The sequence below is a fragment of the Gymnogyps californianus genome, chromosome 10, assembly GCF_018139145.2.
Source record: "Gymnogyps californianus isolate 813 chromosome 10, ASM1813914v2, whole genome shotgun sequence".
Lineage (NCBI taxonomy): Eukaryota > Metazoa > Chordata > Aves > Accipitriformes > Cathartidae > Gymnogyps > Gymnogyps californianus.
The window spans coordinates 2,287,737-2,303,935 of NC_059480.1; the positions used below are offsets into that span (position 1 = coordinate 2,287,737).

The 16,199-nt window shown below is 48.2% G+C and overlaps 1 protein-coding gene across 1 annotated transcript in view; it reads right to left on the reverse strand.

Annotated features, from left to right (window-relative positions):
- Positions 1–1,249: 1,249 nt before the first annotated feature.
- VPS8 (VPS8 subunit of CORVET complex) overlaps positions 1,250–16,199 on the reverse strand; it is a 53,513-nt gene continuing 38,563 nt past the window's right edge. Inside the window, 5 exon segments of the mRNA XM_050902487.1 lie at positions 1,250–1,293; positions 1,296–1,398; positions 2,129–2,209; positions 13,838–14,009; positions 14,685–14,854. Coding sequence (XP_050758444.1) covers positions 1,250–1,293; positions 1,296–1,398; positions 2,129–2,209; positions 13,838–14,009; positions 14,685–14,854 — 570 coding nt within the window.

The following is a 16,199-nucleotide window of genomic DNA, read 5'->3' on the forward strand; positions in this document are numbered from 1 at the left end:
TGTGTGCGTGGAGAGCAACACCCGCCTGGTGCTGTGTTCTTCCTGGGAGTGGCTGGGACCCTGAGGGTATGGTACCCCAAAACACCCAAGTGCTAGTGACAAAATGAACAGGGGGAAGAGGCGAGATAATAATCACCAGACCGATAACACAGATTGCTAGGGCAGGATGTGGAGCGTGTTTCACAAGCCAGAGGTGACAGTATAGAAACACCACTGCTATTAGGTTGCAACCGTGTGAGTAGAGTGATAAAGGTGCCGCTGGGAAGGGACGCTGCCCAGTTTGGTATTGCAAAACAGTGGGTTGAGCTTAGTAGTGACAAACCTTTCTGACCACCAGCGCCCATCACACTGATCCTCTCCCCCTTGCAGCCCGCAAGGGCCTGCAGCACCTTTTTACACACACGCACGCGTGCGCACACACACACACTCCCCCGCCCCCCCAACATAGGCACAACAAGGTGGGAGGGAAGGTTTGTGCTTCACCCGCACTGACAAGACGCGTCTTTCTCTACCAGAGCTCAGCGGCAATTGTACTAAGAAAGCAGCAGCCGGCAGCACTGCCAGACCAGCAGCCCTCGTACCCGCTCCCCGTGTGCACAGCTCGCACAGGAAAGTTCAACCAAGGGCCTTTTTAATGGAAGTTTGTAGGAACACACCGTGCGCAGGTTAGGTTGCTCACACACAAATCATTTTCTGCATTGTTCAGCCTTTTCCAGGTTTGCCTGTTCTGTGCCCTCAGACCCCACGGCTGCTGCCATGAGACAGCCTTGGCAAAATGACTGCTTTTACTCGTACTACAATTAAAACTCAGGTATGGTACCCATCCACGAAAACAACACAGCACCGTGAAACATGGGCTCTGGGCACAGCACAGACCGCACTCCTCCTGTGGAGTGGAGCTGACTCAGTTATTTGGCAAAGTTACCGCCGCTGCCATGAGCCCGCGGGTCAGCACAGGTAGCCCCAGTGCTGCGCGGTGCGTCGGCACGCCTGGTTTTGCCCCCAGAGTTCACAGCTTCCAGCCCCGCTGCCCCATGGCTGCCTCGGTTTAGTGAGAGGCGGCAGCAGAGCTGGGAGATCACCCGCTCCTACAAACCCACCAGCGCCCAGCAAGACTCGACGCAGCACAGAGGGTTCTGGGAAAGGCGGCGGAGGGGAGAAAGTCCAGTGTTGTGGTGGAAAGGCTTCCCAGCACCAAGACCTGAAACCAACCGTGGCCTTGCCGCAGCCGGGGCTGGAGGCAGGAGCGCTAGTCTTCAGCCAGCGGAGGGGGGGCCAGATGGAGCTGGAATTCTCGTTCTGGAAGACACTGCTGGTGGCCGGGTCACTGTGGGAAACGCTGAGCAGCCCGTGCTTTTCACCGCTGTGGCCGCGAGACAGTTCCGTCAGGAGAGCTAGCTGCAGGACAAAACCCAGACAGAGCACTGTCCGGTGGCCTGGGCAGACCACCTAGAAGCACTCGTCCAAGGTGCAGAAAGACAAAGCGCTCATGGGGGGCCTCACCTTTTTCCTGCAGCAATTAGAAAAACCTTAACACATGTAAAGAAAAGGGTACATATGGTATGTAGTGACCCTCTAGAGCTGAGTGCAGGACAACAGTTCTGAACTAAACAACTTTCCAGGTGTCTGTAGGTTGTTTTAAAATTACATAATTGAAAAACAATCCCAGAAAGAGCTGAAAGTGCCAACAACTGCAGCCAAAACAGGCAGGAGGCACAAGGAAAATGCAGGGGACGGAGGGAGCTGCGCTCTCCTTGGGACAGCACAGGGGGCAGGAGAAGGGAGCCTTCTGTGCGATCACAGGAGCCGCACAGTGTCTGGAGGGGAGGTTGTTTGCAAATCTAAAAAGAATCTGAGAAACCTCACGCCATGGACACGTCTCAGGCCCAGCCCCAAAGCCAGAGGCATTTCCATGGTTTCACTGCCAGCGAATTCCCCAGCTCTGTCGGAGGCAGCGTGGCTGCCTTGTGATGTGAAACAGCCAGCTCTACACCCAGTAAATTGCCAGCACTAAACGAAACCCAAGAGAAAAGCCAAAGCCCACGCTGCCAGTGCTAGTATCTGGCTTGACAACATGCAAAATACCCTTCACCAATTTAAAACCGAGAGGAAAACAGGTGGTACGTACTCTGGAGGTTCCTCGGTTGAGTCGGCAGAGTTGGTCAAAAGCCTGGATTTGCTGAGGATCCAACACAGACTCTGAACTTATCTGATAAAGAGAGTGAGAAGGTTACAGAAACAACACACAACAAGATGTCAAGTTCGTATACACAGAAACTCATCCCTGCTCCTGTCCTTGGGCCTGGAGCAGCCAGTCCACAGCCTGTTCGGGGGGCTTTTTTAGCCATCTTTCCTCTGGCTTGAAACCACTGTGTGCACTTCAGTTTTGGGGGGGGGGGGGGGGGTGTGTGTGAAATCCTATTATTGCACAAAGGACAGAGATACCCTTACATCCACAACGGCTTATTGTTGGTATCTATAGCTGATGGCAGACAGACTAACAGTACTGTTAGAAGAGGAAGAAAAAAAAAAAAAGAGGCAGAAAAAGAAAGAAAAGGGATGGGAACACTCCCCCGCAGCCAGCTGGGAAGAGAAGTAATGGGTCTCTGCGGATGAGCAGCCTCTCCTGGGCTCTTCCCCAGGCAGCACCAGCTCCCCCCAGTCCTTTCTCATCATCTCCCGATAGTCTTCCCCGGCCCCGCTCAGCCTCCCTACTGGGTCCCGACACAGCGCCGACTGCAGCGTGCTGTGATCGGGCACAGATTGCATGTGGCTGTTATAGGGAATGATCACTGTGCCAATGACTTAGCTGCTAATGGCATCTCTCCTAAGGTCCGTTTTTTCCCCTAGTAGGATGTTACAGACTAAAAGCTAGGAAATGAGGGGTGAAAAGGGGCAGGGGGGGAAGGCAAGGTGACTCACACACCAGCAGCAGCCATGTCCCCTGAGAAACCAGACACGACAGACATCGTGGCACTGCCAGCAGTCTCAGCGTTTGCTGGGTACGAGCACTTGGGTACGAGGGTAAGTGTCCCCCCGGCAGCGCCGGGGCAGTTACAGAGTTGCAGGTGAGGGCAAACAGAATTGCAAATAGAGGGACGACAGCCTGCAACAAGAGCATTAACGCAAGGAGGGCTGCATACATACTCAAACTGCTTTAAAAGGCATCATTTACATATCCCAAGGAGGGATGACAGAGCATCACAGATTCTTGTAGGTTTGTTCCATTTTATCACATCACAATGTTTCTATTTTGAATGTTTCTGCTCATATTCCAAAGCAAAAGCATCATCAAAAAACTACAACAGGAGCCCGGGAGAACAGCCTCCCTCATGAGCAGCAATCTGGCATCTGTTGTCTCTGGGGATCTATTTTTAAGGGAACATTCAATGTTCATTCTCAAATATTTTCCCCAAAATACATTTCCCAAGGGCTACTAACCCAAAATGCTACAGTCCTACCAGTGGGTACTGACTGAAGTTGCACTTACTTTAAACTCTTTGGCAATGGACGAAGCCCAACATGAAGAACTAGTATCACTGCCTTCAAGGAGTGTAATCAACTGTGGAATTAAGGCTGAACTCCTGGCCCCACGAGGGCAGAGGGGGCTTCACTGCTCCTCTGGAGTCAGGCAGGGTCACCTGGAGTCGGGACCGTTCCCGGTCAGGCACAAGCATGCTCCTCTCTGCACGTACAGGCTCCTACCAGCAGCAAGGCCCTTCTCCCAGGGCAGGCATTCTCCTTTGGGGTTGCAGCACGTTCGCTGCAACATCCAGCTTGCGTTGTACTTCTCATGCTTTATGGTGTGTTTAAAGAGCACATTCAAAAGCTCTGTGAAGATGACTCCCAGTCCTATTTGGGGAAATAAGCGTGTGCTGCAGCGACACGGTGCTGTGTGGGGCACGGCACGCTGGCTCCCAAGCTTCTCTGGAAGAGCTCGCCGTCAGCTCTTCACAAGAGCCAGCAAGACTTGGCAAACACCCTAGAAAGCACACTGATAATTATCCTAAGCCTGGGGTACGCTGCCATCCAGGCTGAAGGTACAGCTTGTAGCTGCTGCTGCCTTGGGGGGGCTGCAGTCTGCATTACAGCTCTGTCTCACGGCCCAGGAGAAGCACCCTATGTCCCGGGCAGAGCCAAGGACCTCTTGGACAAGGCTCCTTCTGAGCAGCCCTGCTCAAAGCGGACGATGAGCTGCGGTCTGCAATGGGTAAGGTCTGGGGGCAGAGGGAACAACATTTTGCCAGAGATCACACCATCCTAGTCTTTGACTCAATTTTTAATCACCACCCAAGGAAAAATGGAAATCCTGCTGGCAACTGTGCAATGCAAATCAACTAAAGTGAGCCGCCTTGAAAGAAAGTTACTGTGGACAAAACCCAGAGCACAGACGCTGCGGGGGAGACAGGTACACCACCACGCAGAGCACCAGCGCTGGCACCAGCCTTGGCTTCCCCAGGTGACACAATGCTCCCTCCCAGCAGCAGCCCACCACCCTGCACTGGCAGGGCCTTCTGCTCCACCTGAGAGCCACATTGTCCCCAGACCTCAGCAGAACTCTTGATCTGGAAACACTCTACCCAGACCCTCGGGTTTGTCTTCTCATGCTCTCCCACAGCACCTTTACCTGTCCCTCTCTTCTGGCAGCTCCTCCATCACATGCTCCCCTTCCTACTCAGCTCTGAGCTAAGCACAGAATCTGCCCACCCACCCCTTCATCATGTGAATGTCCCAGAGATGGCTCAGAGCTGGCAAGCCCAGGAGTGCTCTGGGGGAAGATGCACTGAACCCACCACGGGTTTCCTGAAGCCTAAATCATTCCGTTACTCTCCTGAAGCTATGTGCATCTTGCCTTTGAGATGTGCATCAGGCAGTCTGAGAAGAGAGGAATGTCCCGAGCGCAGATCGCTTATGCTGGAAGCATGTGCTCAAACTCACTTCCTTCCCCCTCCAAGATATTCTTTATATTGTAAATAACTATTCGCTAATCACCAATCAAGGAGCCAAATGTCCATATTCCCTGCACACACGGCATAGGCTTTGAACCAGAGAGCCTATGACAGTGAGGGTCACATATCCGCAGCTGGCAGGTTGTACAGGCGCTTCCAAGGGACACGCAGGTCATTCTCACTTGGAAAAAAAACAACAAAAAGCAAGAAAAAAACTGCCCTCCACAGTTGCTGTGGCCGCAGGCATTCAAGGACAAGGAAAATGCAATATAATTGGCCTCCCCTCTTCTGCTATCTCTCTACCACGCGTATGTAACTATCAATCAGACTGTTCTCCAGGCTGATGAGCTGAAATATTGCAAGCAATTCTTTCTGTTGTCATGGAAACAACTGCTGTCAGGCCTTTTCCTTTTTTAACCGTGTCACTAAAGGCATGTTTTCATTCAAGAGCTACAGGGAGGCTCTCGGAGTCCAGCATCAGCACTCGGGCATTAGTGGAATCCACTCAGCTCACTCGCTCACCCCGCAACACAGCTTCAGCCTCCAGTGCTACCGCAGGGCCAGCCAGCTCGTTATTGTCTAGATCAGTATGGAGCGGTTCAGCACCTCCAAGCCACTTCCAGCCAAATCCTTACGCCCCTTCGGAAAGGCCTCAGACAAGACGCAGAACCCAAGAGATGCAATTTATCCCCTTGAGGATCTGGGCCAGCAAGGAGAAGGAAGATTCCTTTTTGTTTTACAGTTCTCATAGATCCCACCACTATAATGCTAATCTCCGTTGCACATTTTGCTTGCGCATATTCCACCCCCCTCTGGTAGTCACCACACAGCCCTCCTAAGCCTGCAATTATCTTTAATTTAACAGCTACAAAATCTATCATCAGCTAGTGCCTAAGCAAAGCAGATCATGCAGCAGTTGTAAGCAGAGGCACCGTTAATAGTCACGCCAAGAGATCCATCTAAGTGCTGCCTCTCGGAGCCATACCTTCCACAAAAGATATCGCTACATCGATTAGAGCATCAGAGCACCACATTACCCCAGGGGCCTGCTCCGTAACACAGGGCAGATGCAGCCAGAAGTCCTGGGGAAGGTTTCGGGATTCCTAGGAACAAAAGCAACACCCACCTCCCTCATTTACAGAGGCGAATCCACAGGCAATGGACACCGAGTCCACCTTCTGCCATTCCTCCTCTGCAGCTGGACACTTATTTCACCATGGCTCAAGTAGCCTCACAAAAAGGTACCCAAATTGAGTTTTTTAATGAGAGCTGAGCCAATTAATGTAGAACTAAGTAAATATACTCTCTTCCGCAGGATAAGGACCTGCTGTTTTCATGGTACTCCCAGGAACCTGGAACAATCAACCAAAAAGAGAGCAAGGCAGGCAGCTGCTCTGACCCAAAGTCACTAGAATGACACTAACATTACAAAATTGTTAATGAACTTCAGAAAAGCCTCAGGACATCCCTCGTAGAACAAAAGCGTGCTGCTGCAGACCTCTGCAGAGCTACTGCAGAGCAATGCACCACTGCTACGGGACAGACGCAGACCGGCCGATCACTGCGGAGCTGGAAACAGAGTCTTCTTGCGAGTCACTCTGGGCAATGCGGCAAGTGGGCAAACCTTTGCTGGGAGGAAGTCCCCGAGCCGCTGTAGCTGCGCTACGGCAGGAGAACGTGCTGCTTCAGGACCAGCCTCCACAGTGTTTCACCGCTCACCTCTGCGAGCGCACAGGGGAGCGAAACCCCTGGCAGCAGGCCAGGCCCTGCCCGCTCCTGTTTGGATGCGGCGGCAGCCGGTACCGCTGGGGCTGGCAGTGGCAGGCAAACCAGGACCTGCTGTCTGGAAGTAAACAGAAGCACTGACTCAAAGCCCATCGCAGAGCAGCCTTCCCTCAGCACTGCTGCAGCAGAAGCAATCTGTCACACAGGTCTGCGCTACAGCTCTGTCCTCTGATCTCTTCAGGAGCAGAATGGGAAAGGCAGATGTCTCTCATTTCCAGTTGAACTTAGCTGAACTTAAGGAGCAAACCTCCCCCTCAAGGCACGGGAGGGGACAGGCTTATTTGTGCTCTAATGGACTCACTGCTGCTGCAACGTGAGATACTGCAGTGACTGACGAGAGAGGAGTAAGGAGAACTGTCTGTATTAAATATCTAGAAACACATTGGCATACCTCCATTCTCCCTCTGCTAGCTGGTCTGTTAAGCAGCTCGTGCTTACACCAGGCAGTGTTGGACTATTCCCTTGGACTTCCGCTGATGCCTTCAGCCAAAGGAGCAATAACACTGTTCAGGATTAATTAAACACGAAAAACATACATCCTCACTGGACACTGTGGCCCAGCAGATGAGATATTTATTTATAACGTAGCAGGCTTCGAGGGAAGCATGGCAGCACATGGATTAAACATTACATAAAGATGATGCACAACAGGCCTGTGCTCAGGCCGATCTCAGTTCAGTGCCTGAACCCAAGAGGACAGAAGCGTCATGCATGAAGGAAAATAATTCCTTTTCTAAACATGAGCTAAGAGGCTGTTAAGCAGCATCCCACAGGAGCCAACCACAGAAGACTCAAGAGGTGCAGTGTTCTCTCAGTGGCAGGAGTTTGGGGAGAGAAAGGGAAGGTAAAGACATGAAGAAGGAAGAAGTCCTACCTGGTGTAAGAAGGATTAGTGACCCCTCCTGCCAGAGGCTTATTGATAACGTGACCCCAAACCTTACAGAAAACCCAAGCGGACGCCTCTGCTATCTGTCCCCTTCGTAGCTCCAGACACTCGTGCAGCAATCTGTTACTGCTCTTTAAGAGGAAAGTTTACAATGTGCTTAAGACCTCTGGTCCTGGGAGCTCAGCTGCAGCTGCCCAAGCCTGTCTATGCTCAATTCACACATAAACCAACAAAACACACTGTTTTCATTGTGCAACATGAGGGTAAAAGGAGTGGGGAGGGAGGCAGGAGGAAACTGCAGCTTTCTATTTAAGGGATTTACAAGAGACAGATGCTCATCTGCCACCTGCATTTCTGAAAGCCGCCCTCCAAAACAGCCAGTGACACCCTCGGCTACAGCAAACACCACTGAACCAGCCGCAATTCCCTCTCATACCCTCCCATATGGGGACTACAAACTGAACCAAAACCTCAGCTTCTATTTGTTTTGCTCCCCTCCTTCAGAGGAACATCAGAAGAAAGGAGTCATCTGCACCCTGCTTAACCCTTTGGCCTTTAGGTTATTTCTCAGCTTGGAATGAGTACAAACCACGGAGGGGAGCAGCAGTCGCCCCCTCCAGCAGCAGCAGCAAGCACAGCACCACAGGCAAAGGTTACCGGCAGTGCAGCACACGGACTCTCCAGCCTGCGCCGGGTCTGGAAAAGCAGCCTCTCCTAGCAGATGGAAACTCACACGCTTTCTTTCCTGCCTGTGCTCCAAGGCAGATCTGCAAAGACAGACTGAAAGCTTGCAATTTCACAGCGAAGATGTATGTAACGAGCTGTGCCGGTTCCTTGGAGAACAGATATATGGCTGTCAAGCACTGTGCTAAACTACACATAACTATTGGCAACAGGGACTGCTGCAGTTTGTGGGATTATCAACAGGTTGCAACAGCCCAGCATCTGTCACCGTATTTAAATGAGTGTTCTACAGATCCTCCTAGATATGAAATGTTTTATTAAAAGGGAGGAAGTTTTCATCAAACCGTAGGAATAGTTTCTTTGAAATTGAGATGTAAAGCAAAGCAAAGATTACCCACTGAAATTTTGCCATCTCTTCTCTTAACCAGGACACACCACTTCCCCCGGGGATCCTAGGAGCACAGGGCAGCCAGTCTCACTGGTGTTCGCTTTAGGCAGTTTGCAAGTCAGCTGTCTCTGCTTCCTGTTAGCCTCTCACGGGTCCCAGAGAGCAAGACTTTGGATTGTAGGCAGTAAAAGGAAACTTCTGCCGGGCTACAGATTGCTATATATGAAGGCCAGAGGAAACAATTACAATTCAGTCTGATTTTCTAAAACAAACAAACAAAAACAAAAAAAACCCACCCCCCAAACAAACAAACAAACCCAACAAAACAAACTCACCCCCCCAGTATGAAAAGTCCAAGAAAAGAGGCAATTTTTATTTAAAAGCTGCTAAAGGATAATTATGGTTTTGAAATCAGTCTTTTTAAATTTGTATTTTATTTTCAGTTTTAGCTTTAGTGCCAGTCCTCCTCTACCTGCTAGTTAAGGCTCCTGCACTTGGTTTTATTCTTACTAAATCACTTTTGTTTCCAATACATTACAAGAAATCTTAAAACACAGATGCTCTGCTGATGAGAAGCCAATGGTACAAAGTGTCTCTAGTTCCTTCCTCACATGGATTTCCTGCACATTGTTGAAGAAGTTAAGGAATCGACCACCAAAGCCAACTCCAAGGCTAAAGGACTGGGCATTTTCTCAGTTAATACGTATGTGGGAATATTCTCTATGGAGGAGAATGCACAATCTTGTAACTGTATAAAATGCTAATTATCTGCTTGGTGTCATTTGGGGGGGGAGGAAATCACGCCTGGATATTTTCAAAGTTGTAAAGCCCTTGGAAAATTTTGATATTGCTGGGAGTCAAGCTAATAACTGATGGTCACCATTACACTGAAAACAGTAAAACTGGCTCTGTCTACTGATTGACAGAGGTCATGTAACATTTGTCTAGCTCTAAAATAAGTATTGAAAAAATATGTCCTAAACCTTCATTCTTACCCAATAGAAAGCACACAGACATGCCGCAGAGGGACATTTAACATCTGAGTTAAGTGATACAGTATGGTACCAACACTTCATAGGTGGAAGTTGATCAAGAAGCTCCGGGTTGGATGGAAGGCTGTGTCACAAAGACAGACGCTGGTGGCAGGCTGCAGAACAGAGCTCAAAGGTAGCGTCTGACAAACTGGATTAACTACGGATCACATTCATTGTCCGTCCTGGCGTGACTTGACAGGATTAAACTCCTGAATAAAACATATTTGCCACCTGGACAGCTCTAACAATGATGCCCTTAGAACTCAGGGACATTCTCAAACATGGAATAACCACAGCATGTCAGCTTAGGGGTTCATGGCATTTTCCGCAGAGCTTATGGCCCAAGAGCCAGGACTGTGTTCCTCTCCCTGATCCCTAGTACGCAGGCTGGCAGAATAAATGGAAAACACAAACTAGCTCACTGAAACGGGGCAAATTAGTTTTGGAGATCAATGACTAAGATATCAGGATTATTTCACTTACACATTTAGGCAGAAGCCCACCTACTGTGCTTTCACCTAATATGCCTCAGTTAACTTCAAACACCACAACACAAAAAAGCACTGCAAGTTTTAAATCTGATTAAAAACACACCACAAACACACAAGCTTTCACTTCCTTTAACACTGATTTATGGTACGATATTAAGGTAAGGAGGACAAGAAAGATGATCAGTTTAGACCCGGAAGATTACCCTCGGGAAGACAGCAAGGTTTAAGGGATAATACAGAAAGCACAAACTTTTGGTAGCAAAACCAGAGGAAAAGCCCCTTTGCCCTTCTCTCAGTATCCCCCTTGGCTGGGGCAGAATGTCTCAAGCCCTCATCACAGCAAGGCTCCATTTAAAGAAGTGCTATCACCAGATTCAATAACGGTTCAGTGCTGGCTTGTGGCATCTCTCCACGTCCTCCAATTTCAAGGCAATTGCTACAGAAGTCATGCATGCAAAGCAGGGACAGAGAAAACACTGTCTGTTGGGCTGTCGTTTCACATAGAAATCTCAACAACATTGCAAAATTCAAACTGACAGTCTTTGTTTCAGCAGAGCAGAACTGGTACTATGAAATGCACTCCAGATGCTCAGTGGCATTTCTCAGTATGAATCCATTCCTAATTCAAGGCTTGCTAAGAAAATAAATACCTAAACTGAAGATTTCACTATGGAAAAAAAAAAACAAAAAACAAACAACCACATTAGATTTTGCCAAGAGACGGACTAAGCTTCCAGGGACTTCAAAGTGGTTGCAAAGAAATACCCTCCCCCCAGATCTATATGCAAAATGTCCCAGAAGCTTCGGAGCTGGCTGTCCAGGGTCTGGGGAAGGCAGGGCTGGAAGCGCAACTGCGTTAGCGTAACCTCCCTCTGGGATTTCCTGTTCATTTTTTGCGGAAACACCAGCTGTGGAAGGAAGAGCAGCTTGCCCAACACAGACCTCTGGGTCTGCCCGGTGTCAGCAGAGTTAAGAGGGAATGCAGAGAAGCCCTTCACCAGAGAATTGCAGCACCAAAAGGTGCTGAACAAACCTTGTGACGAACAGGAATAGATCCCTTCGGCGCCTGGGGTGGCACCAGAGACCAGTGACCGCTGCTATCTGGGAACACATGAACGTGGCTCGGGGCGGGGGGAGCCCTGCAAGTCTCCCCTTTCCTTCAGTCCCTTTGCTTACCCGCACCTCCTCTCTCCAGCATCGTGCATCATCCACCAGGCTACTGTAGAAAATGCACCTTTCAAACAGACCTCAATTCTGCAGAGACCAGCGTCACGTCAAAACAAGCATGGGGAGCTTAGCTGTTTTCATGCTTTATTCTCTGCTTAAATTTACTTGAGGCTGCACAAGACCAAACCCTGCCGTACCGGCGTGCACCAGCCTGCCTCCAGCAAGCACTCTGCGCTCCAGGTAACCCTCCTCGCCCTTCTGCTTTTGGCTCCAGTGGAGCCAGGCAATATGCATATCCATCTCCTCCACTTCACATTTCCCAGCACTTCCCCCAGAAGAAAAAGTCTGTTCTGTAGCTTGGACTACTGCCTGGCCAGATGAATCGTTACCTCACAGGGTTAATTAACACTACTGAGCAGCAATTGTTAAGCAAACAAACTTCCTGGAGAAGCTAGAGATTTTACAGTCTTTTGCCAAGTCTAAATATATTCAGCTTTTTAAAGATCTGACGGCGCAACAGTTTAATCACATGCGAGTACAACAGTTAAATATTATAATTTAAATATATGAGGAACATCACAAACTTGGAGAGGATCTGGGACATCAGGAGGAGGAGGTGGGGGGGCTGGAAGCAGTGCTCAGGCTCTGATGAGCCAGAGCCAAGCCCTGCTGGGCCGGCTGTGTGCGGAGCAGGAAGCGATGGGCTTCTCTGCCAAGAGCACATGACAGACAGCAGGGAAGCATCCAGCACTCTCAGATGGTCTGGCACGGACATTTTCTAGCTAGCGCTAGATGATCCGTGCTGTAACCCCTTTTCTTCCCCATCCAGTCTCTCCACGTCTCCCTTTAAGCCCTGAGTCCCAGCCAGCCCCTCACTTTTACAGACGGATCAGTTAAATAAAGGGAAGCATCTTCTCCTCCCTGCCCCGATCATTCCCATGTCATCTGGAGCATTTTCCGCTTCATTCTGCTACGGGGGATGTCCGGACTGGTATTAAAGGGGAGACACAGGGGTTCTCTGACTGACTAGCCCATGAGAAAGCCAGTGATAACCAAGTTATAAGGCATTGGTATAAAACATCAGGCACTTTAATGATGAAAGGTAGTTTTAGTACTTAATTTTGCCTTTAGTTTTTAAAGTTACATCTGGTCTGTCACACCCATTTGCACACATTCCTCTGGAGCAGAAGTGTAGAGGGTAAAATATGGGGCTGCTGTATCTGCCTAACTTTAGAGCCAGTATCCGTATTTCACTGTAGCAGGACGGTACACAAAATGACGAGCATTTGTAAGCAGACCGTTTGGACCACAGTCAATTTACAGTCTCCTGGGAAAGCTTTTCTTCCTGTCAGCATATAAGAAACTAACAGAATTTGACTGCAAAGATTGCAATTGTGCTCCGTACGTTCCTCAGAGATTACTTTCCCCCCAAGTCTCCCTTCAAGCAGGAAGCTTCTTTTTTTGTTAATACAGAAGCTGATGGAAGTTGACTAATGCTGTTAGCTATCTTTTGATCGGAATTGATTTGGCAGAAATTGAAGTAATCTGCTAGAAGAAAACTAAAGTACTACTATAAAAACGTACTTCAAGTACTTTGGTTTCAGAAGTGGAAAAACATTGCTTCACATGCATCTGTGCGGTGACAAATGCACAAAGTACCTTGAGGCATTTAGGAACAAACCCTCATAAGTGACCGCCTCCACTGGAACACGGGGCAGTGGGGTTCAGCTCCCCACGCTGCAATATCCCTAAAAGACATCCCAACAAGCTACCTGCCATTTTTGCTTACAATCCACAGTGCTATGCCAGGGAAAAGACAGAAGCATGCATATTGAGACTGGACTTCTGTTTGAATTAGGGACAGTGAAACTTCTGGCACACAAATACTGACAATAAATACAAACTCATTATCTGTTCTCACCCCAAAATCCAGCTGCATCGGTCTTGTTTACACGCAAGCTTCTTAAAACATTGTGCAAGCACTTAGCGAGTCAAATCAATTCCAGATCTTTTACCCAGAGCCAGGTTATGTGTTAGGAAGGTAGAACGGAGGCTCCACGATCCAGCCACAAGGAACATGCCAGCAAGTTTTATGTGAAACACACCTAAAAATAGTTTGGAAGGAACTGTCCCCAGTGGCCCATCCCAGGCTCTCACAAACATGACAAAGCAGTGGATGCATCTAGCAGGCAATCAGCTGCAAGCATCCAGCTTCCCCTCACACTAGCTAGCAGTTCCCAGACCTTCTGGATGAACGCATTTCCATTACCTTCCACAGCTCTGTACACACACGCCAAAACAAAATGACATTCATCCACGTGACTAGTTAGCTGCTGATACTGTTTGACAGTTACTGATCATGGGCTTGTCTGGAAGCAAAGACAGACAAAGTGATGAAGTCTATAAGCACTCCTCGGAGTTTACTTGAAGAGAAACCGCCTCACAAACCTTACCTGTGCCAGAGATGCTCCTCCACTTCCTTTTTTTAGCTCTGAGAAGTTCTCGCTCAGTTTTCCTCCCTTGTTACTTGAGTTACATTTATAGCACATCCACCTCATCAGGCCTTTAGTTACTGTCCCACACTCTTTACTCAGCAGACACAGTGAATGGTACAAGTGGCCACAGCTGTAAAGAGAAGAATTCTGCTAGGTGCTTGAAAGCAGGGTAAGGCAGCCTGACAGCTCTACACTTTGCAGGGGAAATCACTGGTCAATGGAAAACAAGGCTACTTATCTGTAAATACAGGTCAGCAGTGTACACACTCCCTTTGTAACTCCACACCCTCCTGTAGTATTGCTAGACTTGCAAAAGTTACAGTAGATGCCCATTTGTTGATACAGCTACAGATCATAATACTAAGGTAATAGTGATCTTGTCTTATTTTACAGCCACCTGGTCACAGACAGGAATATCGGAGATGCCAAGAGAGGACATAGTCAGGGCTGCAGTAGATCTGAGATGTACAAATACAGGCAAATGAACCCAGTGCTGCAATTGCACAAACTGCATTGCTGGGAGAGATGACAGATAAACTGACAGTTTACTGAACAGCTCTCACAGAATTGTAAGGCAATTCTTTCCAGCCGAGACAGAGCTGGCTGCATGCAAAGACGACTGGCTCTGATGGGTTTGATTAGCCAGCCCTTTTACAGTGCAAAGGAGCGGGGATACATGTTCACGGGAATACATATGATTACTTGTGCAAGTCAAAGACCCGTAGCTTTTTTCTTTTCTTTTTTTTTCTTCCCCTTTTAAAACTACTAACATGATCACAGCTGTGACCCTACCCCTTAACTTTACCTGAAAACAATGATTTCATCAGCAGTTTCTTGCCTTCTTTTGTACTGCTGTAGACAAATGCAGCAGTAATCCTGCTTTGGGGTAAGCCCTCTAGTGACAGAAGCTCTTAGGTTACACAGGGACCAGTGGAGATCATGGTTTAAAAGATTCGTAGTTGTCTCTAAAAGGGTCTGTGTGGAAGACAATATACAGAATAACTAGGTCATTTTGTCATCTCCAGACTGCAGAAACTCCATACTGATCAATTCTTCATAACAAGCAGCTTAGCAGATTACTAAGAGCAAAACCAACCCAACAAAATTGCTTCTCTTTATATGTTTTCTAGCCACTGCCCTCAAAATACTTATCCTTTCATCACACGTTAATGGAGGCAATACCTTTCCACTCTTAAATAGATAAGTCCTTCATTGATTTTTGTCAAAGAGCATTAGAAGAGACATGGTAGGCTCATTTTGTCATCTTCCATACCAGACCCCCCTTTTTTTCCCCTAAACCTGGTAAGCTACTGCTTACATCCCCCATTTGAGGAGAAATATACTGATAAAAAAATCAAAGCCCAAATGCACTGTCGCAATTAAAATACAAAAAACCCCACTGAACTTCTCATCTGCTAGTTCTTCCCAACTGAGATTTCCATTTCTGAAGAGCCAAAAGCAAAATACCCTTAGTTTTTAGCAGTCAGTACTTCTTTCAGCAACAACAGGTATCAGGCATAGGTGCTCTGGTCCGTGATCTATCCCTGCATTGTAGCAGCAACTCACAAAAGGCGGCAGAGGTTGCACCAGTGGTTCGCATCCGGCCTAGTCCAGATGTGACATGCAGCCTGTACCAGAAAACTGCCAGGCAATGACAGAGGACTTGTGCTGCTCAGAGCAGACCTTTACCAAGAACCCAAACAGAGATAATGGCTCTTTATGTTCAGCCTTCTACAGTAAAGCTATTTCCCATTTTATTTTTAAATTGGATGCTGCTGCATGGAGGCCTGAGCAGTAGCTAGGATGGTAGTGCCATATGGTAGGCAGAACGAGGGAGGGTGAGTTTGGAGGGAGACTATGCATTCTGTTTTGGGGAAAAGGAGTTTTAGAAAACTGTTGCAGTTTGGAGACTGCCTGGGATTTGAGACTGGACAGAGAAAGGCAGGAGAGAGAGAAAGGTGAAATCTCATCAGGTGACAAAGGAAGTGCAGCATTACCATTGGGAAGTGGCAAAACAGCCTAATTTAAAAAGCTCTTATTTAAAACTGCATAAAAAGACAAAACATACTGGTTTTGTGCCTTTGAATCCCTAACTGCAGAATGGGCTGGAACAAAGCAGATGTTTATCCTTCCAGTACATTTAACACAAAACTGAACTACAGAGATGTTCACCATGTACCTGTCAGTCCCTTCACTTGCAATCTGTCTGTGAGCAATACAAACTCATTCCCCTTCCCCAATCACAAAAATATAAATCACTTGCATGTCCATTTACTGTGCTCTGCAAAGAGAAACAGCAAATGATAGAGAGTAGTAGGCT